Below are 27,186 nucleotides of genomic sequence, written 5' to 3'. Positions count from 1 at the left end.
AGTCCACTATACATTTGAAGGGTGGGGTCATCGATCTTGGAGCAGATTACCTAGAAGTTATTATTAATTAATCTGGGGGAACTTTGACCGTTTGTGTATTACAGTGGTTAAATCACAAAGGAGATCTTTATCTCTTCGCCGAGCAGAATGAAACGTTAGCCGCAAACTGTGTAGTGAAGTGGTATTCGTGATCAGAAACATTCTATTTAAAAGGAGGTCAATAAAACTTACTTCCAATTAAAATTTCTTTACGGGTATATGTCTGACTATACTGTTGCGGTCCCTGAGTCAAGTCTATTTTAAAAGATAACAACAGCAATGACGTTTTTTTCTATTAAAGTTAAGTTACGCGTATGTACTGAAGCCGAAAAAGACCATTGGTTGGATACGACGACACTTGCGGGGAAGAAGAAGAGAAGTGGGGGCGGGGGGGGGGGAGGGAGTGGAGGGGGGGAGGGAGTGGAGGGGCCAGACTTGAGCATGGCGGGGAGTACTGTGAGGGCTAATCCGTTGGCTATACTTTTTATTCTCGAGATGTAAAGCTAATATTCCAATACACACACGGGAATTTGTGTCCCACAAAATTTAATATTATGTTTTGTTTTATTCATAATATTAATCGCTGAATTTAAGATAAAAAGTGCATGATTTCATTTCATCATGATGTGATTTTGTTGTATTTAAGTAACATGCTATATATGCATGATTTGTGTTACATGATCTTTTCCTTGAATGATATATAGTGCACTGTTGAGGTATGTTTAATAATATTTGCTGAACATGGTTTACATGATGGATTGTTATCATATTCTCCTTCTCCCGTACCTTACCTATACCCTTACCGTCCTCGACCCTCATCCACCTCCCCTCACTCAGACACCCTCCCTCCCTCAGACCGTGACCCCTTCCCTCAGACAAATCCCCTTTCCCTAATAATCCCTTTCCTTCCCTATATATGAGATGCTATCTGCAACATATGATGATAGTTTGTGATTTATTTTGCTCGAATAGGTTAAAGGAACCTTCTCTTTTTTTCTTTCACAACATTTTCTCACCCTTGATTCCTTAGTTCTTATAGTGTTTCCTATTTTCCCTATAAAAGGAACCGACGTCTTTCCTTTTGCCCATTTTGGGGATTCGTTTTTGCAGTGACACCGACCTATCGAGAAGAAAGGTCATCATAATACAGCAGTTTCCGTGTTCAACGTGGCTTATTTATGACTATATATGCACACACGCAGATAACTAGCCATATTATGACCCGTTTCTCTGAATAGGTTCATTACTTAAAGCTCCATAAAAAGATCCTTTTTAAGAAAAGTCTGCCAAGAAAGAACATGGGCACGAAAAACCAAACAACCGAACGACCGATCCGCTCTCACCCCCCCCCCCCACAGTTCCCTTGCACCGAGACTGTAACTGTGTAATATTCGTCAGGTGTGTATCATGGTTCTCGCGTAGGAGAGAACCTGGGCACGAAAAACCAAACAACCGAACGACTGATCCGCTCTCAGCCCCAGTCCCCTTGCATCGGGACTGTGACTGTGTGATCATCGTCGGGTGTGCATCACCACTCCCCTCGAAAGGGAACAGATACTACACATGTTCTTAGCCAAAAGGCCGAGAAATTGATATGAGAATATAACATTGCCATATGGTTGGACATACTGCGTACACGTAATCGATTAATCGGTATATATAGGTATACCACGTTTACTCATTAACTTATATACGTCCTAGTCTAAACTGTTTTGTTTTCTTAAATGTAAGCTTCTTGTCAGCCAGTAGAATCACATTCGAGCTCTATTAAGAGCTCCTTCAGGACAGAGATTGTGATTCTAAAGACTATGTAAATAAATAATCACGGTTACCATAAGCAGCTCACAACAATCTATAAGATATACTGATACCGATACATGACTTAACATATACAAGTGTTTATTATACATCGAACGAATTAGTTTGTTGTGGGTATGATGAGGATATAGGATTTGAAGAGTGGGCCGGGAGGGATCTCTCAACGTAGTACGGATCAAAGAAATGTGTGCGCACGCGCACATGTGGTGTGGATGTGCGCGCGCGCGGGTGTGTGTGGGAGGAAAATGGGGAGGGGTGTAGTGCATCGTTTATGCCTATATATATACATGTATAGTATATATGTATATATATTAGAGCTGTATGTACGTGAAAGATAACATGTATGTATCAACAGCTTATTGCGTATAACAATCCCATTTCTAAACGTACTATTCCTACATGATAGCCCCCCCCCCCTCCTTACTCTCTCGTTATGTGTATAGTAAACAATCTAAAAGGTTCTTAACTTTTTGAGGTTCGTTAGACTTGTTTGTACGTACATGTACCTCTAAAAAAGGACAGGAAATTGTTGTATTAGCGTTCCGTTGGAACGATGTCTATAAAAACGGTCAAGTCTCGGTATACGTAGCAATACGTATCGGAAGCAATACTGTGACGTTACCCCGTATGTTTGTGGAGAGAATGCTTTTTAAAGGCATGATGTAATGTTTACTGTTATGGAATTGATGCGAAACACTAGAGTGTGACGATCGCCTGATAAGAGCATATCATGTTTATGACACATTTCCCTCCCTATAGGAAATGGGAGAAGGGTTGACGTGAAGGGAGTTCAAGTTTGTGGATTAAGGCATGTTTTTTTATTTATAGAAAACCTCCTGCTCATCAGTCCATACGGGGTGGGGGGGGGGCGACACTTTGCCTTTCTGCAGCCGTCAACCTGTTTTTTACGACGCTTCCTCATTGGCCATCCATTAGAATCGGATCGCAGTCGTGGACAGCCGATAAACGGCCACCATGACTCGACTCAAGTGCGACGTCCCCGACGCCGCGACGTCCCCCGACGCCCCGACGATCATCAAACATGTTTGATACTATGCCCGATCTGGTCAAGACAAGGACCGACTGTCGGATCTCGGTCGGGTTGTGAGCAAAGTTTTGCGCAAATTAAATCGACCCGACTGCGACTGTGACGGATTTTTCGTCGCATTTCGCGTCGGGTCCGGTCGGTGCAATTTGCGCCTGTCTTTAATCTGTTGAGTTTGGTCAGTAGTTCTCAACATTTTGTTTTATCGTATACTGTATAGGCCTTTAAGTAATTTCATTGTGACAGAGACTGCATATATACCTGTATACAACCCTATCCACTAACAAACGACGTAAAAATAGTCAACGAGCGACATTGATATTTAAATGGATCATTTGGTAACTACCCTTCTCCACTGATTTCATAGTCGAAACCCATTTAACTGCCGACACGCACGGACAGTACTGTTTGAATACGCTATTTTCGAATATATGTATATATAGCAGTATAGTAGTATAAGGTGTAGTCTTGAGCTGCATGAAAAACAGCGCATATATTATTTATATATTTTGATCTTAAGAAAAAAAAATGTACTTGGCTTTGAATGGGGAAAAATATAACATGGGTCAGGACTCTGACTTAACAGGTGCGATGGTTGCTATGGTGATCGCAAGTGCTTTGTTTGCGTTCTCGTTAAAGGGTTCACGTTTTGACCCCCACAGACATTAGTCTTATCGAGTACAATAGACAACCGATGCCGTCAGACATCTCTTTAATTTACAAGCGCTCATCTTTGTATGGTAAACAGGAGAGAATAACTCCCGTTTCTTCCCTAAGTGCGTGTGCCTTTATGTTTTGAAGGGAACTGACGAAAGATTGATCAGTTCCACTCCCCGCCCCCCACCCCCCCCCCCAAAAACAACAAGAATCAAGATTCAAAAAAGAGGTATACAAAAAACGAAATACAATAATAAGAGAGGCGAGGGGATGGGGGGGGGGCGAGAGTTGTGAGTCCATAGTGCTTCACTTGGGTTGGGTTGCATTTAGAAGAAGAAAAATAGGCTATTAAAGAAAAATCGAAAATCAAAATGTTTGAATTTGCAGCGAAACAGATGAAAACCGAACTTTTGTGGGCATATTACTGAAATAATATAATAACAGTCAATTCTTGTTCTTTCCTAAATTGTAACTGAAAAGACCATCACTCTGATGGGGCGAGTGTTAATAATATTTTGAGATATGCATCTGTAATTTCTTTTATGACACAATCAGCTCTCTTCTAGCTCCCTACTCTAATGAAGACTTCCCTTCTTTTCCATCATCCACCCCCCCCCCTTGATTCAGAGATAACATTCTTGCGTCATTTATCTATTCCTAACACCGTTCTACCGAGGGACTTCTTCGATAATCAAGTTAGGAAGTAGCTAATGTGACCACTTATGACAGATGTGTCCTAACAAGAGGTAAAGTGAACCCATTTGCAAGCATGGCGCGTGTGTTATATGAGTAATTTATGGGAGGGTGGGGGCGATTGGGTATATATGTGTGTGTGTGTGTGGAAGAGGGGGAGGGGTAGGGCGTAGGTTGCAACAGGTGTATTTTGTAAAGATTCGCCAATGTTTGATGGTATATGTTCGACCGTTGAAATCAAAGCTGCAGTGGTTACTTGCCATATAAGGAAAATTTTAAGGGAACAAACACCCAATGTAAATGCTTAGCTTTAAAAACGAGAGATATCCTTGTGTATGAACAACTCCTCCAAACACATAAACAAATATGGCTCCGTTTGGGAGTATCTTAGTTTAAAAAAGTCATTTCTGGGAGATGTCAGTTGGTAAATCTGTGATGTCTTTGGTACCACTAGGATTTGAAACCTTTTACTTTCAGTCTTTCTCCCTCGTTTTTCCCCTTCTTTTTCATATATTCAATATAAATTGTTAAGAGTGTCGACACTGAAAGATTATGCACAGCTTCAATATTTTTCATTGAGCATTTTCAAATAAACATTTCAAATAAATAAAAGAAAAAAAAATACATTAGAAATCGAAGCACATGTGAGTCGATGAAGTAAGTCAAATGAGTTGCTATAAAGCTTCCATGTAGGATTGAAGTGAATCATTTTACCAACTCGATCATCAGTGCGTACTCAAAATAGTCGGAAGCATGCACATAATCCCATGTTACTTTAAATTGGGCGTTATCATGATATACGTGAATACATCACGGCACGACGCAATGCGCTTTCCCCTGTATGTCAACGATGTATATATAGGTTATGCATGCACGCTTTATATTGGCCTACAGTGTCCTGTTCATGGTGCCCATCACACACCAGTCATCCAAATGAGCGATATTGTCAATATTGATAATTTAGAGAACTTTATAGTCTTAAAACTTTTATCAAGCTGCGCGAGCGAAGTGTGTGCACTGCAGCATGGGGGACTATTTGGAGCCTTAAATTGTATGGGTGGGGGGGGGGGGGCTGGGGGTATGTTCGACTCTTCGGAAGACAGTAAAACGACGTAAAAATTCAAATGAAACGAATATATAGTGTTGTTCTAAACCCTTTTTTTGTTTTATTTTTTTGCCTTTTTAAGTCTGGTATGAACTCTTCAACAATAAAATTAATAATAACTTTTGTACAAAAATGCACACAAAATCTTTTGAAGGATATTCAAACGCTTTCAGTAAATAAATTTTATCTGTCATATAAATAATAATAATAATAATAATGATAATAGTAAGAATAAGTAATACGAAGTAAGGCACTTATTTATCCCAGAAATATTGATCCATATATTACGTCACTATATTACGTCACTATTGCGTGAGCTGGGGTAGATATTTGTGTTCACTGGTGACTGTAGGTTATACTACAACGGCCTATATGTATACAAGCTGTTCTTTTCCATACATATACACACACACAAGCCTATCTACTTTTCACAGACGTTTACGAGAACAGCAAAACATTTTAATATATACTTCTCGAGAATAAGAATAGTTCCGTTTTTATTATTATAGGGTGTGTTAAACCAAGTTTTTAAGCAAAAAAAACAAAACAAAACATACAAACAAATAATAGCAGTCGCTTGGAATGAAGTTGGAATATGGAAAGAAATGGCTACAAGCAGCTATTAATGTACGCAATTATCATCAAAGACGGTCTGTTCCTAATTCCATAGAAACACTGCACTGTATGCCAAATATGAAGTCGCAGACAAAGACAATTATGAATGTTCTCTTTCTTATTAATTATTCATGAATGAGCAGCACCAGTTTTTAACATGTTTTACAGTTTCAAAACTAGTTCAAATGACGGAAAAGAGTGTGTGTGTATAGGGATGGAAGGGGGGGTGGACCTGTTGACTGCAGCCGGACTTTTGCAAATCGAAGGTTTGGCCGTCTGTCGACAGAAAGAAGTCACACAAACTGTTTTCCGATTTATGGTAATATTCTTGCGGAAGTTTTGGAATCATGACTAGAACAGCGCAAACATTTCAAACGATTATGACATTTTCAAGTTATCAAATTGCATAGTATTTTGATATTTTTGTGTGTGTAATGGAAGGAAACTAGAGCATGTTATATCATATGATAAACCAATGAGAGTGAGCAATATTTAGGAGGTTATAAGGCGTGCTTTCATTTAGAAGAGTAGTACGTAACCACATGCACTTAGCTTAGGTCAATTAATCCTAACATAGTAACACAATGCCTATACGGTCTACAAGGAACATACACTGTACATTTCACCACACAAAATCAGCAAGTAAGGCTATAAAGAATGACGTGCCATTTAAAATCAAAAAAAGAAGGCACTTTGCACATGTTGAAAAAAGTAATAATAATAATAATGATAATAATATTAATATAAAAACAACAGCTTTTCATTCTTTTTTTTTTTTTTACAAAATAGCTAAGTACTTTTTCATGGAATCATTTTTTTTTTCAAAGGGGAAAAATGTGATAAAAAAGATATTATCAAACAGAAAATCATAATTTAAATGGAAAGTTTTTGTTGAGCTAAATTCTTAGAATATAGAAAAACATTTATAAATACAGACTACAACAATGAACAAAATAACACTGCACAAAATGTCTGCTTCACAGTTCTCAATAAATATGAATAACTTAAAGTACAAGGTTTTCATGTCAAATTCCTTCGCAAAAAAAAAAGAGAAAAAAAGAAAGAAACTTTCGAATTTGGTAAAAGAAACTACCAAGGAATCTCTGTTTTTGTCATGTTTTTTTTCTTCCTTTTTTTTTTTAATTATTTATTTGAAAATATTAGCATTGCAACAATTCAATCATGGAAAAAATGCGTTTAATGTACAACTTTTTAAGATATTTGTAATAATCGATAAACAATTCAAGTTTTTCGTTTTGCTTGTTTTCCTTTACTTCTTTGCTCCGACAATACTTGGCAGTTATTTGATATTAATTAAAAAATGCAATGACGTCACAAAGAAGAAGTTCAAACTAACCAACACTTCAAGAAAAAGTTAAATGAAGTCATCGACAAACATAATAACAATAATGTTTAAGTAATAATAATAATAATAATATTAATATAGTAATAAATATTATAGTAAGCTTGATACGTTTATTGCATTCACAATTTAGTTTACAGTTTATGAGATGTTTTCGAGATAATATGTGTGCTTGGGTGGTGTGCTCCAAGACGATACACTTTCTATCCGAGTGTTCGATTTGTGGGGGTGGGGTAGCGCACAGGTAAAAACCCGCATAATAAAGCGTTTTACCTCCTCCAACCACATGTCTGTCCATTGGACACCTTTACACCAACTGTGGACACGCCAAACAACAAGAGACACCCACCGAGTGTGCGCCATGATGAATTTCTCGCAACATGGTTTGGTTAAAGAAAGTTTCTGTATACTGTTGTGTCTATACCTATTAATAGGTAGTATCTGCTGAAGTTTTAGTGTGGTGTTTTTCAAATATAGCTAGCTTCCAAGGTTGCTTACCGATCGTTTACCGATATTCTTCCATGGACATAACTCGAAAGATAGGGAGCCTCGAACTTCTTCCTGATGATCCCGTGGGCGATGAACGGTCGCAGTAGCTCTCTGGATCAGAGTCAGGGGGACTGGGGGGCCTGTAGACGGTAGGACTAGGGGGTTTACTGTCCCCGGTGTTTGAAAAGAAGACATTGTCTCTCAGCTGCATATCGTGGCTATAGTCCTGCCCAGATGGAAATGGCGACCCCGGGGCAGACGAGATAGGGCTATGAAGTGTCGGCGACATACCCCTTGGGGACATAATCAAATCAGATTGTTCCCCTGTGGCAAGTTCTCTAGCTTGTGCTTTCAGAGCTTCCAGGAGGTGATCCCCAGCTTCGGGTTGGCCGAAAGGTGAAAAGGGGCTGGGACTATCGCAGACGCTGGGAGGGGGTGTCAAATCACCGGTCGAACCCAAAGGCATACTCGGGAATGGCAATAATTGTGGCCTCTCGCCAGTTCTGTCACGCCTCTGTCTTGGAGATGTGCTATAGGTTTTACGCTCGACTGGGTTGTGAATGAAATGACACCTTGGCCCGTACGGACAGATTCCGATAGTGTGATATGTACGGCAGAGTTCGGTCTTGTATTTAGGGTGCCTTTGAAGGTTACGTATTTCATGTTCACCGTGAGCAAACTGGCATTTATCGCCGTACTTGCATTTACCGTTTTCCATGAAAGGGCGACAGAGTTCGGTTTTATAGCGGTTAGAATTCTGTGCGTTGCGTTGGTTCCGGTCACTCTCGCTGAAAGCACGGTCACGTGGCCTGTTCTCTTTACTGTTGTCGAATATATTACTGAATACGGAATCGGACCCCATGGGCAGGCCGGACTTTTGGGTGACACTGCAGCTCAGGGACCGCATAAATGCGATGTTACTATGTCCACCTTGCAATTCCTCCATACTCATTGCAGCATTCAGCAAATTCATTGGAGCAAAGTTGCCGGTAGTTGGGAAGGATTGTTCATGCATCTGTTTGGAAGAAGAAGAAGGTGAAAGAAACGAAAAGTTATAACAGATGAAATTATACAAAATTACTATTATTATTATTACTATTATTAAAATATACACCATCTGATGGGAACTCTCCAGGTAGGAGAGTGTGCTGCTAATGGGCAAATTGGGTGCGCTATTCAATGATTCTTTAGACCATGGATAGGAGGCATGAACTGCTGCTGCTTTCCGAGGGTTGTGGTTCAACGGAGTTTACTTTGTATTACTGCTGGTAATAGAAACTTACTAAATACTTGCATCGAGAAATAGGGCGGCAAATTATAACGCACTTCCTACCTGAAAATCTCGAAAATATTTATTTACTTGTTGGGGGGGGGGGGGGGGGAATTAAGAAGCTGCGCAGGCCAGCGAGGTCTCCGGAATAGTAAACACTGAAGGCGGCTTTAGAAGGCTTATTATCTGTAACTCCTGTAGCCTTCATCACACAATGATACAATCCAATTACAGTTTAAACAAAAACCAGTAGAAGACAGGAATTTTATTGATAACAATCAAGGCCATTGAAAAGGCTTAACTAGATGCATAAGTTGCAGTACGGCACGGCTCAGTGGGCAGCTTTGGGTTAACTATGCACAGACAACTTTGTAAAACTTTGTAAACAAGGAAACAGACCAGAAGTTACGTCCTCATCACGTACGCTGCTCCTAAGCACACACAATGTATGCTACTAGTACTAACTAACGATATATGTATATAAATAGCATGGCTGAGACGGAAGGCGGAAATTCATTGTAATACAGCATTCAGTGAGATCATAAACGAACCCAAGTACAGTGAGTGTGTGTACTAGTGATTAGTGAAGTCCAACGAGATACCGTATGTTCGAACATGATCTCCTATAAAGTTTTATCAAAATCTTACGAAAGTTCAGGCGCTTATTTGACTACTTCTGACCCACGATTCCATTTTTAACTGTTTTGTATAGGCTACATGAAAAGTATAACAAACCGTGGCATTGTTTATCGTGTGCATTGTACTAGGTCGGAATCATTAACAAATAGCACGCCATGATTAAACACATGTTTGGGGATCATCTCGAATTTAAATACAACAAAACACACGTTTATGACTAGATATGTGCAAATAATGACTAATTCACTTGATCTCCTCCTCCTACATACATTTGTTTCAATGCCTTGTGTGCCTGCTCCACTCCACCCCCCCCCCCCCTTCGGATTTCTGGCGTGAACGGCACCTCCTTTTTATAAGGTAATTATTCGGGTTGCATGTAATGTGATAAAGTTGGGACGAAGACATTATCCGATCAGGTTATTCAATGTTTAGTGGCTTGGATCCGTCGTGCAAACTTTGAAAGTCAACTTCCTTATATCATGCAGTCCAGGAATTTGAAATGTATTTGTTTGTTCTGTAAATACATCATGCGTTGAATATATCATGTTTGCAGAAAATAGTGCTATTTTCTTGACAAGTGGTTCTTGGAAGTATTCACACAAAACGATTATTTTAAAAACCCGTGATATCCCCCACCGCCTAGATAGCGACATACTGGCTTAAACTGGTTGGCGACTTTATTGCTGTATCACGTTTTTACCTTTGCTCTGGATACAAAGCTAAGCACTGAATATGGTTGAGGCACTTGAAGCGTGAAACAATAACATAGGAAGAATGAAAGTGAAAGCTAGTCACGTCGATCCACACAGCCTGCTTCCTTATATATTATCAAACATGGCGTAGTTGTGTAGCTATTCTAAACAAAGTTTGAACGCGGCTGAGAGGCGTTTCCAATAGGTTTAGTTTAATAACGTGAAAAATGGACTTAGAATTTTACTAGTCTTTAGTTCAGATGATGAAGATGTCTATTATACATAGAAACTATAAATAGCCCTACAATGAAAAAACATGATCTGTGACTCTGGAAACTTGTTAACTGTCATCCTAGCTCTTCCCATCCCCCTTCTACCCTCCCCGCTCCTGTACCCCCCCCCCCCCACCCTCGTCTCTACAAGTTCAAGTTTCCAAATTACCACCAACTCATCTGTCTAACATTCGCGGTTACCTATTTTTCCTATATAAGTTAAAAATCGCCACAGCGTTGCAAACAGAGATATAAGGCAAAATGCATATAACGACGATTCAATTAATAAATCACTGGCTACAGCGTAGTTTTTGGTCATTCAATTAAGAGAAGTTTTGACTCATCTAGATCTAACCCTAAACGCATCCTGTTAAGTGTTTATATCTTTGGAATCTCCGTTCAATTCAAAGGATGACTTGCGAACATTCCCCAAGTCTTGGTCAGGATTGTGTTATCTCTTATAGAGCATGTATTCAGCACTTTGAAAGCTAGTGTCTTGTTGATTCCTCGTTATTTAGCGTGGTATAATTACCACCTGTTGCGTCTAGTCGGTCCTGCTTATATCACCGTTAATAAAGAAACGTTCATGTACATCCCCCTGTGGCGACTGTTTTTTTTTTTATCTACTCGGTGTTAACTTAGTTCGATATACTACAGCAGACCACAACGTCATGTCAACAGAATGGTTGGTCAAGTAAGGATGCGGAGGGCCCCAAATATCACCAAAACATTAAATGTTCACATAGCTACCTTTGCTTTTTAAATACGAGACTAAATCGAGAATAGCAGAATACTATAACGTGGACTATCGAAGAAGGCTTAACTCAACTTCAAAAACGTCTACAAGTGTTATCGAAGTCGACGATGTACAATTTGTATGTAGGCCTTATACAGAACTGTCAACAACCAAAGAAGTGTACACATGCAGGGAACCTCTAGGTCCCACTAGAGGTCCCCCCCCCCCCCAACGGAGCCAAGTATTTATTTACTGACCAATGTACAAAAGAATAAATAATATAAACATGACAAACCAGACCACTTGTTAAGGTATTTAGTTAGGATTAACATAAGTTATTGCGGAAATCATTCCCCTATCAACCTCCCTGCCCAGCCCCCTCCCCCCCCCCCCAGAAAAACATAACTAGGCCCAAATGGAGTATAACAAGTTGAGAATATTTACATAATCGACAAATGTTAGATAAATTCAGATACACAATATCACAGTAGTTGGTTACACAATAAACTTAAAAACATAACAAAACTTGGAACATAACAGATGAGAATAATGTATCTTGGGAGTAACACAAGAGGTATAATAAATGGAACGTCGAACTTACCATGGAACCACCACAGTTGCCGAAAAAGTTGTTGCTAGTACCATCAGAGTAGGGTGAGACCACAGCTGAAGACATAACTGGTAAATTCCGTGTAGAAGTCAACTGTTTAAAAATAATAATCAAAGGAAAAATTGGGCTGGCAGTTTAGAAGGATCCGTATCGCTCAAGCCCACAGTATTCTCCTTTGCAATAACGAACTTAAATTTGTCACTACTATTTATATATGCATGAAATGAACGGGTTGTCTCGCACGCATGTTCACTCGCTATGAACGTCCAAGTCGTGCTAGCTACTCACTCTAGATTTAGTAAAGTGGGCGTGGTTTACTGGACTGACGTCTGCGTCGACCTAACTGTACACAGTCATGTAAGCTCCGCCCTCAGTTTACTCGGAAACTTGAACGGTAACGGTGGCAGTGGCTACTGTGTTCCTAGTGCGCTAGGGAATTGTACACATTGGAAAGAAAGAGATAAATAATTGGGCAGTTTCACCTATTTTACCTTAGGAAAAATTTCTGTCTCTTAATTATTTGGGATAAGAAAATCTGTAGCAGTCACGTTCAAAATTTCGGTTAACGTTTCCTGATCATTGGAGTTAATTCACACATAGTTGGCTGAATATGACGTTTAGTTCACCTGACTATGTGATTGGTTGACCTGATTGGAAGGGTTGAACGGTTGCTGGTTTCTATTTTCCAGCTAAGTTTGTCGATGACGGTTTAGAATGAAACCACTCTAGTCTGAAGTGATCACTGACTTACTGCTTTTAACAGTAGTAGAATATCTTGAGGCACGCAGTACTTTGCTCTCCCAACGAAAGTTTTAACTTGGGACACCGGCTCTGTGCGAACCTGGAATTGGGGGTGAACGAAAAAAAAAAAGGTTTGAGACTGGCAATTGTCTTAACGAACTGTTACCAAACTTAGACGTTTTCTGACCCCCCCCCTCTCATCTTTATAATGTATATTTTTAAATGGTCAGTCTCATTCGCCCGCCTCGCCCCCACCCCTTCTCTCTCTCTCCCATGTCACATATTTAAGCAACATGGAAAATCACCAAGCTCTTTCTGCCTTAGAAATGGTAAAGCTCCATAACATTGCATTCACTTTGGTTTGCCCTACGTACATATTGTCTGATTCAGTTGGTTCCAGAGTTATAAAATACTACACACCACACGCACACATTTACATATAATATCTTATATGTGGAGGATATTTGAATGATACATTATAATCTTCATTTACCGACAATTGCTTGACTTTTCCAGGAACATTACGAAAAGCGTATGTATACTAGTTTTCTGTTGACTATTTTTACAGCACAACCACTTCTATCACAACAAACACATACGACCTTTAGATTTGGGTAAAGTGAGGTTGGTTGAAATACAGCGGGCGGTCTTCATTTATTAAGAACGTTCTTGGCTATAGTAACAGTGCAGTTGTTAGTCACGTTGTATATCGTGTATAGTGTCCGCAGTTACAAAGAAACCAATCGGGCACAGGCTTGATGATGTGTGTGGCTAAGGAAACTGTTGCTTCATTTCCGTCAGTATTCAGTTCTACCGCATGTCTCTGATCAGGGGGGTAGAAGCCGGGGCACGTGCCCCCACTTTTTGTAAGCTTCCTACCCCCTGTCTCCGATATATTAATTACTCAACAACGAAGAAGGTACGACAATAATTTTCACTCAGTCCCACAGTTTTCTAACTATAGAAATATAGAAATGAGGGCGGCAGATATATTTAATTTCCTGGAAATTGCTATGGCCAAACTTCTTAAAATTTGATTGTTACATACTGTACGCATTTCTTTGGCGTCTTTCCAAGTTAACATTTCATCAATTGTTGCATAACCATGAAGAAACATCGAAAGTTACGATAGTACAATGGCAGTACAATCTGCAGAGACCATTTACATACGTTTTTCACGTAACCCATCACTAGTAGAGACACTGAGTAAATGGTCCAAAGACTACATGTACCATACAATACAAATGAGCCATGCCATTTATGGTATACCTGTAAGTTCCATCAAAGAGACTACTGTGGCACAAAAATTGCTATAGATACGCTTAAATTGCGATAACGATTCCAAGCTTACAAACGATAGTTAAAACGTTTCACCACATGCAGAGATGCCAACCCCTTGACACAAAAAACAGACTGAATATCCTAAAAAATCAGATTTTCACAAAAACTCAACACTACCACTGACCCGTTAGCCCCGGGCCAGTAAAATGTCAGAAAAATGTTTTACTGGTAAGAACGGGCATGTAAAATGTTTGCTTTTTCAATAACATCTAATGAGAAAATTGTAAAGCATCTGTAATAATTCTTATGATGCAAAAAGAGTGTTTAAATGCATAATGAGAATAATGATACAGCTTAATTGCTTGCATATTTTGGGCCAATGAGAATTTGGTTCAAGCCAGAAGTAGAAGTGAGAAAAAAAATACTGTATAGACTTGCATTATACTCATGGAAATATGAGCCACATTCCTGTTAACTGACATTATAAACCAATTAAAAGAAAAAAAGTGTCAGATATTTCAAATAATCAAATATGAATTGCAACATATAGCAAGATTATTGATCAACTATTAAAAAATAAAAAAAAATAAAAAATAAAAAAAAACGTTTTTTTTTTTTTTGAAAGATGAAAAGTCGTATTTTCAAGAGGCGAATCGTATTATCGTATTTCACTTTTTTTTTATCGTACTAAATACGATAAAATCGTACTGGTAGGCATCTCTGCACATGGTACATATATAAATATATATATATATATACATCATACGTATTTTCGTGGTATTCATAATTTCTGTGACATTTCATCATTGTGTTCAAAGGTTTACATGGTGACATCAACCGTCAAGCCAATTCTCACTTGTATTTCACGTTTTTATTACAGTGCGTCATTTTCCTATGCTAATACAACATTTTGACGTCACACTAAATGAAAGAAAGTAATCGAATCAGTGACGTCATAGACTGACGATAATATATCTTCATCCACACAGAGAAAGGAAAATAACAGACATCACGTTCGAATGTTTCCTATTTTCTATTACTTATTCTTTAACCAGGGAGAATTTTGCTACTTGTTTGCTCCTCATCAAATACTTTCAAGATCAGACTTGATTCAGTCTCAGATTTATAAAGAACCTTTTTGGTATTCAGAGATTTGGTTTTGCTTTGCTTGAAAATTAAAAATAGAACAATTAAAAGTAAAACATGAAACGATGGACCAGGAATCTATTACTGCAGAACTGTGAATTATATGACCAGACTTGTTTTTCAGTTGTGACTGAGTGACGAGGAATTATGGATATGTTTTCCCTCGTACTCATAGGTTAAGAAGACAGCCGTTTCCTTCCTTGCAACTGTATTCTGCAATCAATACAATTCAGCTACATAGGAAGCTATCATCGATTAAGTCAATTTTAAATTAAACTTCATTTAATCCATTAAATTAATTGAATTAATTCATAACAACATGCATGAACGCTTCACCATTGTGACGTCAGAGATTCACAGCAATTCACTCGTAATTCTCAAAGCCACTCTTTTAGAGAAGTTCAGGATAAATCAGGGATATAAAGTCATGAAAGAATGACTAACATATCAATTCGCTCTAAAATAAATTGTGATTATTTTCACAGCTGCACACGTTTAATATAAAAAGCTCAGTTTGTTACAATTCACCATGACGTGAAGATTTTGCTTTAACTATAGCTCTATACATAGCGAGCACTCTGGAGATTGGCATATATAGTGTAAATTAAATGTCACTACTTGGAATTAAGAACTTTACATCACGTATAAAACAAATGTCCACTTTGTCACGTGTGTTGGCACATTACCGTTGTCAAACATTCTCCATACATACATGTGATTGCACTATACTAGTACCATTTATTGGACCGGAATAATACACATGTAATGAAGATAACTGTCATAAACAACTTCCCAAAACGGCTAAGAAGTAATCATCACCTATAAACCCCTAAAGCATCTTTCGTATTTTGGAAGAATCTCAGATTTAATGTTCCTTCTCGTACAAGGCTGAAGACTTGATCAAGTTTAAAGGCATTGAAGACTCGCCCCAAACCGCGCTCTGAAAAAAGCTTGCTAGTGAAGTTTTTCTCTTGTCGCTACAAAATGCAGACAGTAATGAAACGTGATACCTTGTTATCTTTAGCTGGAGCTGAGATGTCCATCGCTGTGTCGTTTGTACACTGTGCTGTGGGTATTGACCGCAGCTGTATGTACTGACTGTACACTAGTGTCTAATTACCGACGGTAGCAAGCTGTGTGTATATTTTCTGGGATCGATGGTGGTGTCTAACACTTCTGTTACACCTCATTCGAAAGTAGGTCAGATTACCGGCATTAGACGTTTCTTTTTGCGCGAGTCTTCACACCCTTTAAATATGACATCATCGAGTCACATGTGCTTAAGCATTTTTTTTTTAAATCTCTATTTGTTACAATGGCTATTCTTCGTGATGTAGATGGGTTTTCAGATGCTCTAAGTCTAAAATAAAAGAGTTCCTAACGTGACCTAATGATATAGCATTGGTTAGTTTCAATTTTGTTAACAATCTATACCTTGAAAATGTGCAAAGAGAAACACGAAGAGAAAGTGAGAGAGTTTCAGATAGCAGCTTAATGACATTACGCATTTACCATATGAGACCCCCCCCCCCGCCACACAACGGATATCTCCTAAACGGGGCAAGATCTTATTTAGCCAGGTCGAGGGGGAGGGGGTTGTTCACCGTCCATATCTCTTGACATATAACCCTAGTAAATGATGTGTATGTGCCCGCTTTAATTTCTAGAATGAACCATGCACTTTGCTGTATGGAAAGGAGAAGACAAACAAAACTCAACTAATATTATAATATTTAAGATCTATGAATGTATATATGTATATAATACCATAGTTCATTGACATAACAGTTGTACGAGGTTTCTCTCTGAAGGTGACCTTCACATTATGTAAACATAATTCCTAACCGATTATTTGATCACTTTCAATTACATAGCGTGAGAGTATCAGCGTAATACTTCTCATCATTACGACAAATTAGTTGAGTGCATTTTACGAGGGGCACATTTCAGTTTACATGACGTCATGGTTACACATTTGCCAATCGGTATTGCACAGTGTAAAAGTACGAAACACTCTGTAAACACAAGGTGACCTTGACATATATCATGTCAGGTTATACTGTGTCATCCATAGTGTTTTATTATTAGAGAGCTGATTGATACAAGAAGCAACTCCCCGTTGCTATTATAAGTCCACACCATATTAAAACAGTGTTTGAATGACTGACGGGTTACAGGCCCCTGCACGAGACCGAAGGTCCGCGAGACCGAAATTAACAATGGTCCGCGACACCGAAGGTCCGCGAGACCGAAACTATTACTAGACGTGATTTGTTTGTGTGTTTGTGCTACAAAATGTACAAATTTTAGGAAGTAAATTAGACGTTTGGTTTATAATGAGGAAATTGTGTCAACTGTTACGGGCTAGAGGTTAAAAGTCGACCCCTAATTAAGCCTGATTTCATAGTAAAATGGGATAACAATGACAGTATACGCTATAACAAGGGAACATATGTTGCGGTTTTCGGTTCTATAAGGAGTCAAAATTCTTTAGACTGCTCGAACTTCAAATAATATTTTTGTAATGTAATATGACAATGTTAAAAAAGTGTTCTAAATTGGCTTTTCCTTACTTCTTCAGATTTTAGGGGGGGGGGGGGGGGGAATGTCCATCAATGAAAAATTTAGGGGAGACGCTCCCCCTCACCCCCGCTTTCATCGCCTATGATTGCCAAGGTTTAGGTCTCCTAATTACCTGCTTCTCTTTTATCGAAAGACAAATTTGTAAAACTTTTCAGTTGAGTGAGAAAATACAAGCAATTTTTTTCTTCCTTTTTTTGCTTTCTTGATGTTGTTCTAATACGTGCACGGAATCATACAATGGTGTCAATTCAGGCTCCGGTCACTTGGCTCGGACCTTCAGTCTGGCCGGGCTATCGATGGACCATCCATAGACCATCGGTCTCGCGGACCATCGGTTCGCGGAAATTCGGTCTCGCGGAATTCCCCCGAATGACGTACGTAGGGATAATATTATCATGACGTAATTTACCATCAAAGTAGGTTTTAGCTTATGTCAAAATGTCTTCTGAAGCTAAAGGTTCTTCCCGGGAGTGGGGAGAGTTTGTGGCTATACCTTATCGCCGAGAAATTCTTCCGCCCCACAAAGTCCCTCGTGGAACTCAAATCACAGAACAAATAAATTGTTTAATGATATGTAGGTCCTCAAGTGTACAAGCTGCTTCAGTTTACTGTCTGCCCCTTCCCCCCCCCGCCAGGTTAATGGTAATTTCGCCACGGCCTTACATAGACATTCAGTGCTATCAAACAATCTTTGGTCTAGTCAGTAGGAGAAAATCATCTCTGTGACTGAATACTGTTCTCAAATGCGAGTTACTGAAATTATCCATCATTCTTAGAGTATATTATTATCTCACCGCTCTCATAATAGGGAGGATGAGGTATTCTAGTGCCTTTGCGAGTTGGGCCATATACAACTATATCAGTTGCCGTAGCAACAGTTGCCTTGGTAATGGTTAATTTTCCTGAGTAGCTACTCTCGTGGGGTCACCCATGGTGGGGTACCCCAGGGTGACCGGAAGTCCATGACGGAGGGAGGTGTCAAAACGTGTCCTTGTGGGTGTGTCACTATGTGTGTGTGTGTCTTCAAACTCGGTGGGAAGGTTACCCCAGGGTGAACCCTTGTGTCTCGCAGGCCCCCGGAACTTAATGTCAAATTAGCGAAAACGTAATGGAAATGTCAAGTATTTTCAAAATAAGTTGACCTTTTTATCAAAGGTCACTTGGTAAAAGGTCTAATAATAAATCGTTCATTTGAAATCAGTGTTTTCTGGAGATGAGATATGCAACTCGGTGGTTTGCCCTCTTGCGTAGTCTATTTACCTAATTATGCTAGGATTAAGCCTACAGGTTTCATCTTCGAAACATGGCTTGTAGAAGGCCTTTATAGGCTTTAACTGTGGGCTTTTGTTTAGAAAAGTATGACGTCACTTCATTGATTTAGTAACAAACATTGCAATGAATTTGCCACATAAGCCTGATTCATAAATGGATATTATTTGCGTGCATGGTGAGAGAGGTATACATATATACAAACAACACAAGAAGCTGTTTCCATTATTTGTGTTCTACATCATTAACTTTCGATGTCGTTGTCTAAGTTAATTAAGGTTTAGCTGTACTGATTATAATAGTGCTCTGTTTAATGATTTGTAGTCACATGTTACTTTTTCTTAACTTCATAAATTAAATCATTCAATAATTAATGCCTTACTTAACCACTGATTGTCATACGTAATGATGTACGATAGGTCAAAGACCCCTTTCATCTTTTACGACATATAGGGGGAAATCCCAAAGCGTTATCGTTCTCCTCGCTGATATGCGGTTTATGTTTTTCAAAACCGGAAAATAAAGCCTGTTAGTTTCTATCTGTGAACAGAGGACAGTGCCCTTAATCTGACATTTTGATAACTATAGTCTCAAGTTTTCTCAAACCCTCTTCAAAGAAATTGAAACTTTTATTTCTGGAAACAATTTGTAATCCCTCTTAAACATCAATGCACAAAATAGTCCAAGAACGCAAGTGGTTTTGAAAATTAAATAAGGTGGTCGGGTTTCGTAAGGGTAACAGAAACGTATATGCTAATTAGGCTACGGTAAGTTGACGGACTATGAGCTGTTTAATTATTTAAGATCGGCCTACAGTGTTGTAAGGCAGTTAAGTAACGACGCAAAGCAACCACACGTGCATGTATATGGGAGAAGCAGTCGGGATGGCTTGTAAACTTATACTTCACATAGGGTGGCTATTGAACTTACACTTTTAGTTCATGTTTAAATTTTTAGGCTTCGGTAATGTGACGGACTATGAGCTGTTTAATTATTTAAGATCGACCTATACAGTTTTGCAAGGCGCAAAGCAACCACACGTGCATGTATATGGGAGAAGCAGTCGGGATGGCTTGTAAAGTTATACTTCACATAGGGTGGCTATTGAACTTACACTTTTAGTTCATGTTTAACTTTTTTGTTTACATTTTGGAAAACGTTTCAGATGTTTTCGCACGTTATCCACTCTAGCATGTTCTTATTAGGGAATAACCGACCGTTCGGGAGGGGGGGGGGAGGGGGTGGAAGGGTGGTGACCTCATTTCATGTCTACTACACTGTTAACATATATCAGTTGATAATCGTCGGCTCTTTCCTCTGTGTTGCAAAGTTTTATAAACCGAAAGTTGTTGATGTTTGTAAGGACAGTTTTATGATAAAGGCTAATGCTCCCACTTTTTTGTTGTTGTACAGAATGCTTTTCATTTCCTTAGATCACGTGACAATATCATGGTATTTGATTGAGTCCATGTCACGGCGGTGATACACAAAACCGAAATGAAAACTGAAACTTGGACAAGTCCTGCTGTTTAGTCCTTGACAACCGTCGGTAACGTAAGTCCTGCACCAGTAAACGTGTATACGACGAACTCACGAGAGTTCAATAACAACCTTGTGATTTTAGAATCATTACGTTACAGATAGAAATTCGCGAAAGTATTACAACAATTGTACTTGGAATGATGTCAAACGACATAACGTGTGTAACACTGCAGAGGTCGCTGGCCGCTCGTTCATGTCCAAGTTGGTGTCCCATAATTGCATAATTTTTAGCGCACATATGCAGACCCAGATCAATTAAGATGCATGATCTTTTTCAAATCGAAGTCTAAAAATTGTTACTTCCAATTTAAGTCCGTTTTGTGCTAAAATAATAAAACCTCGTAATTTTTTGTCACATCAATTGCTAGCGCTTACTGTTGTGCTGGTGCCACACTTTCAAGAACTTCTATCTGTAATCTTATTCTTCTTCTTTTGTGTCTTGTTACTCTCTTGTGACTGCCATCTGAATTATGTTATGTGTTATCTCTATTTGTTCATGTATTTATGTCTATTATACCTCCTTGGAGGATACATAGAGAAATTAAACTAAACTTGACTGAAAAAGAAGCCTACGTTCTGTCGATCCAAAAATCGTATATTTAATTACTATATTTAACGGGTTAAATTTCTACGAGGGACAGAGGGGGAACATTTTGTTTGAGCAAAGGGGCCCACGTGGGAACCAGAACCTCACCGCAGGCCTACTTAAGAGTAAGAAAGGGGCAGGTAAGCTTTAGACTCGCACACCTTAGAATTAGTGCAAAGCTGTGGACAAATTTTCCTTTTCATTTATTTCACGTGCTGGATTTGGCCTGTGGGTCACCTATTGTGAAACCCCTGGTGTATGTGTGCATATACCTCCCAAATGGGAATAAACATCGTGCGATATTTCTTTCCCCGAATATTTTTATTCATTCGTAAAGCACGTGGAAGTTATTAACAAAAGTACTATAAGCAAAGAAGGAAAGGACTGCACCGCTGAGGCTCTACTAAAGCTGATTCTTTATCTAATTTTATTCCGTCAATTTCCCTATATCTTAAAGAATTCACCGGTAATGTTGAGTTAGAGGATGGAAGAAGTGATTGATGTTGATTGTATAACACTGGATGGCTTGACTTCAGAATGAAAAAAGAGGGAGAGGTCACATGACGAAAAGTCAATAACAAACGTTTCGTCTACACACTTGCGTGACCCAATCACTCGACGAAATGGAGCGAGATCTATATGTATTTGATTACGATGGTATATATTTTGGGAAAGAATCTGAATTATAAGGCCTATGTAAATCCGAAACTTGCATTACAGTTCAATGCTCGCTTGTTTTTCCCCAACAAGGTGAAAGTCAAATTTAAAAGCAGATTAGTTCTTATATGATGCGCACATCTGATCTGTAGCTTGGCAACGAGAATTATTGGAGATCGACAAATGCAAATATCTCCTGTACGGTTGTGTCACGTTATCTATATTAGGAAACAGTTAACATTCCTGGTAATATGATAAGTTGTGACTTTCAAACTTCCCGATCACAACTGGACATGGAGCAATTTCACAAACGTGATAAATGCACACATATATAGTAACCGAAAGTATCCGCAGCCTCGAGGCATATACATCGTCACGCGTTTATATAACGTACACGCTCTTCTTCTTGTGATACATTGTTCCCGGCTTGTAAAACCGCGATTTCGGTTATATACGGTGTTTCCAGTTACAATTATAACGTACTCGTAATAACGCATAGAATAGAAATATATGCCAAACTTTATAGGCAGATTGGCAAAGATCAGTTTTATGATGATTCATCGGGTAGAAAATGTCCATTACATTTTCTAAACTCCATCCACCAATCCAGAGCATGAACCTATGTACACACATGGCCCGAATTTTCTGTATCCAGGAGCGTCGAGGCCCGCGCGGACAATTACGTCACCAGACCCACTTTTGGAAGTCTCCATTTTGCCTTGAGTACTTTTGAAAATGAAAGAATATAATATTTATACCAATATCATATATTTCACCGTTTGCCTAAATAACTCCCGTGCCTGTAGCCCACTGAATCCCTGCCCCTCCCACCAGGCCTGTAGCCTAGTGACCACACGAACCTAACATCAGACTGTAACGAGGACAAGAGGATCGGCATTATACCTCGTGCCACCGTTTCCAATCGGCGACATACTTATACACGCGGATTATCGATACGCGCATGATGGTAATTTATACAAAACTACAAAGCACAGGCGCATGAACGTAGGTTAAAAACGTGCCGGGTGACGATTTTCTCTTCTTGATGCCTAGATGACATACTCAAGGAAGTAGCACAAAAGCAAAATTCCCGCCCAAAATTGATGAGAAAATGTTTTAGGCTGTCGGTAATTAATATGATTATTTATATGCGATATGTCGTATACAACATGCATCCGGTGAAGCTAGGATTTTATCGTTTGGATTTAAATCGAAAGAACAAGAATAAGAAATCCAGGATAGTACTTTAGCATATAATTTTACTCAAGATAATAAATAGGCACTGAGTAGGCTACGATATGTACTTATAGGCTAATTATAGAATTTGTTTTTTTATAGTGGTATACCGACGAATCCATGTATACACTGAGTATACGTAAAACTAATAATGCAGTTGTTCAAAACAGCAAAACCACTAATGATTTTTTTCCACAAAAGTTCGTAATGAATAATGAATGATTCGATAATTAGATAGAAATAAATTAGCTAGTCAAGTTAATGAACTAAGATATGTTAGTATCGAGTAATCGTACAAATGTACGCCACAAAATGTCAGCGAAAGAATTACAAAAAACTATGTACATGTTTATCACTTTTGCTGCTAAACGGTTGCATGCTACAATTACTGATATTGTCCTATTTTTCGTACACCGGAAGGCCAAATGAGACTATAACGAATGGTTCACTGGTGTTGGTAACACGAAATCTAAGATATTTTCTTTACAATAAAGAATTTATCTGGCAAATCATTCTAGCTGCCATTTTCTGTTGTTCATCATTTCGGAAATAAATTTTATGATACAAAAGCATGACTGCCATAAAGGCTATCTTGCGATATGTTTTTATCTTTTCCTAAATGTTATACCCAGTATATACAGAATTGAACTCTGATCACCTGATTTTTTTTCAAAACACACTGAACAATTGTTTTGGTTTAAGCGTAAACAGATGTCTTAACATGAGCGCTATGACGTAGATGAATGATGTGATAATTTCGCACCAACTATAAGCACATTTTCCCGCCACTTACCACATGCGCAACAAAGAGCGTTTTTTTTTCTCCCCCTTGATCAACAGAAGAGGACAGAGTTCTCTGTAAGTGTAGTGACTGCAGTCATCATTAAAAGTAACCTTTACGAGCCAAGCAGAGCATGCGAGACAAGCTGTTGAAATACCCTCGAACTCAGGAGTTCGAGATCATCATCATCACATTGCTGTGTGATAGACAGAACAAAGGTGGCTGCCTATACAATATTTCGCGCCACTCGACCCAAAAATAAAAAAATAAAAAAACTTTCCACCTGTTGCTTGGCGTGTATTAGACCGTCTCTATTCGAGTGGAATTCATCATAATTATGCTAATACTCTAATGCCTATAGAACGAATTGTAATGATAGAAACCGCCGACAGAGTTCTCCGCTTAATGAGGAGATTAATTAAAGATGTATAAAGGCATTAAACTTGTGTTAAGCGTTTAATGAAGTGCCTATAAGAGACCTTCCCTTTGTAACTTGTTAACGATTTTGACTTTTGTTAGGCCACAATTTAAAGCCACCCTTTGGATTTTCCTTTGGTAAATTTGTTGATGTTGTTCCTGAGAAGTGCAATTATATGAGAGGGGGGGGGGGGGTGGGCATGGACGTGGCAGGTTCGTAGCCAGTGTTCGTGGTGTGAGTACATTTTGTCGCCATTGTATATTCACGATATCAAATACATAAAAATACACATGGGTATAGGTACACGCAGATATATATATATATATTGTTTTTACTGAAAGTTGACAATCAAATTTCATACGTCGCACGGAAATCTGTCAACCACTGAATCAAAGTTTAACTTGTTCAGGAAAATCTCGTTCTATGCTTATCATGGCTAAAGAAGAAAACATGAGATTCAGATATCACACCATGCTATAAATAATGTATCATATATATATATATCATGGCTATTTATTTTTCTTTGCCTATTTTTTTGGCCGTCCCCGAAATTCGTCACTGATTAAAGGATCAAATGAATTTAAGCAACAATAAAGTAACATGGTATATAAACTTGTTTCAGCATACAAGGATATGTGCTTGATTACACAGTTCCAGGAAGAGGGGAGGCCGGGTGAGTAAGTCTCAGGGGTTTTTCAATGTAGTACTTCCGGCCAAATGTACCTCATTCAAGTTGCCTATTTATGCATAAGTAATTATACAGGCTACGTTGGAAGGTATCATTGGGCGTTTTTATATGCAAAACAAATTTCGCCGTATATTATATTATCAGACCACTGGACAGCCATGATACTTTAGGCTTGATTCAAACCTTCACCGTTTCGGAAATTCATATTAGACTTATTAGTTCATATTAGACTCGTTTCCTTCCGTTGCATTGTGTTACGATTTTCATTTACAATGTATACGCCCTGATTAGTAACCGCGAGTCCATCTAGTCCACCGGTGGAGTTTAAATGGCACCTCCCATTTCGAACGACAAAATATTACGAACCTTTCACATAATACTAATAACCCCATCTAAAATACAATATATTGTGTTATCGGCAGATGGTATACCTCAATTAGTGGTGAACGGGCAAACGAAACAAAAGCATTTTAATTATGTGATTTCCGTTATCCTATATAAGCATTGGCCCTATGTACACTGCTTTTAGTCTTATTCAGTTATTGTCATAAGCAGCTGAATGGGATGATCGAGTAATCTCAGTGAATTTCGCGCCAAATTGTGCTGTACTTTTATTATGTTATTCTTTGTTTCACAATGGCGGGAATTCCCTTACATGTCACTCGTTCAGCGGCGGCGGATGTTATAAATAAAAGAAAATCCAATACTACGCTTCTGACGTATGAGATAGGGGTTTTGCGACAATCTGATTATACAATACACTGGCGAATAAACGAAGCCTGACACGTGCGTTATAAAGATATTACTATAATAAACTCGGCCTTGTTTGTAACTTGAAATGTGAGGGCTCGGGGGATCGACGTCTTAAACAAGCACGAGAGACAGCCGCAGATGTGAAAATATATACTATCCCTGCGTTGATTTGATTTTCCTTTACACTTTAAGTTTATAGGCCCCTAATGCAGGTTCAAAGATGGGGTCGAAATGACCATTCATTGGCGTCAGTCTTTCACTTCAGTTTCACGCTTTGTTTTGTTTTTGTTATGTTATTGCGTTTTCTCCCTGTTCTTTTGGATTAGAAAAGGGCGCGAAAAATGGAAAGTTTATTGGCAATTGCTTGTGGACGGAGGAATATGAGTAAATTAAGTAGCATGACATCTTAACGGGTATTCGTAAGATAACAGTAACTAGGCCTAGTAAGATATCGAGTGACAGTAGGGCTGGGCCTAGGCCTATATAGTATTAGCCTAGTACTAGGCTAGTACTTAGTAGAAGTACTAGGTATTACTATTAGGGCTAAGAAAAAAGTAGGATTAGAACATTTCAGGAGGAATTTGAGAAATAAGAGATACTAGGATTGGCCTCCGTATTGTTGTGCTTGGAAAATGTTAGATCAGGACCGATAGGCTATGACTAAGGAGGGAAAATAAATAAAAATGATGCAGCTCCCACAAGTTCCAGGCGTCTTTCGCAAAATCACCAACAGAGAACAACAAATACTTACTATTACTAGGACTTGCCTACGTAGGCCTATAGGCTTTATGATACATTGTAGGCTAGTTTCCGAGGCTTTGCCCCTTGCTTGGCGAGTGGATGTAACATGATAAAAAGTACTAGGCTAAGCCAGTAGTAGTGGCAGTAGGCCTAGTGCTAGTAGAACTACAGGGGCCTGCTGTTATTGCAATATACTACAACTAGGCTTAAGTTAGCGCTTACCTGTTTTATATTCTCTTTCAAAATCCCAAACTATGGGGATATGCTGTATCCTTGCAAATTGCACTAAATCGTACGTCCAACTTGTAATATTGTATATATCCAACTTGGTTGGTAGGTGTCAGTATATGGCTAGGCTAGGCATACAAATTACATCCAATCCGATTCCTAGGCCGTATCTTCAGTACACAAACAATTTATTTGTAGCCCTTTGTATTGACTGCAGTCTTCAACTTGCTTCGTTTTGCCTTTCTTTTTGACAGTTAACGTTCAGTACCAAAAATTGTAACAAAGCTAAGTAAGACTAGCTCTCCCGGAACCAGGCATTCCACTTCCAAAGTTCCAGAAACGTTTGTCGATCCCTAAGGCAAAAGATGAACACAACCCGTTCGAAACTCACTTCTTAGTAGGAATAGCCCAAATTGAAGTAATATATTGGATAAAACTATAATAGAGTCGCGTAGTCGAGGTGTAACGATACGGTTTTACAAAGATTACTATG

General features: G+C 38.8%; 1 protein-coding gene across 1 annotated transcript; it reads right to left on the bottom strand.

Annotated features, from left to right (window-relative positions):
• Positions 1-5,390: 5,390 nt before the first annotated feature.
• Positions 5,391-26,788, bottom strand: LOC139971033 (uncharacterized). The gene is made up of 4 exons (XM_071977189.1): positions 26,692-26,788; positions 12,795-12,887; positions 12,035-12,136; positions 5,391-8,839 (listed from the first exon to the last, which is right to left on the bottom strand). The coding sequence occupies exons 3-4, from the start codon at positions 12,107-12,109 to the stop codon at positions 7,841-7,843; spliced, it is 1,074 nt and encodes a 357-aa protein (XP_071833290.1). The 5' UTR covers positions 12,110-12,136; positions 12,795-12,887; positions 26,692-26,788; the 3' UTR covers positions 5,391-7,840.
• Positions 26,789-27,186: the final 398 nt, after the last annotated feature.

The sequence above is a fragment of the Apostichopus japonicus genome, chromosome 8 (genome assembly GCF_037975245.1).
Source record: "Apostichopus japonicus isolate 1M-3 chromosome 8, ASM3797524v1, whole genome shotgun sequence".
NCBI lineage: Eukaryota > Metazoa > Echinodermata > Holothuroidea > Aspidochirotida > Stichopodidae > Apostichopus > Apostichopus japonicus.
The sequence above is the reverse complement of the archived record's forward strand: the minus strand, read 5'-3'. Positions and strand labels throughout refer to the sequence as shown.

Excerpts from the sequence above, each read along its gene's own strand:
- LOC139971033 (XM_071977189.1), bottom strand. The coding sequence starts at position 12,109 with ATGTCTTCAGCTGTGGTCTCACCCTACTCTGATGGTACTAGCAACAAC. Across the intron at positions 8,840-12,034 it reads GCAACTGTGGTGGTTCCATG|ATGCATGAACAATCCTTCCC; the intron begins GTAAGTTCGACG and ends TCTTCCAAACAG.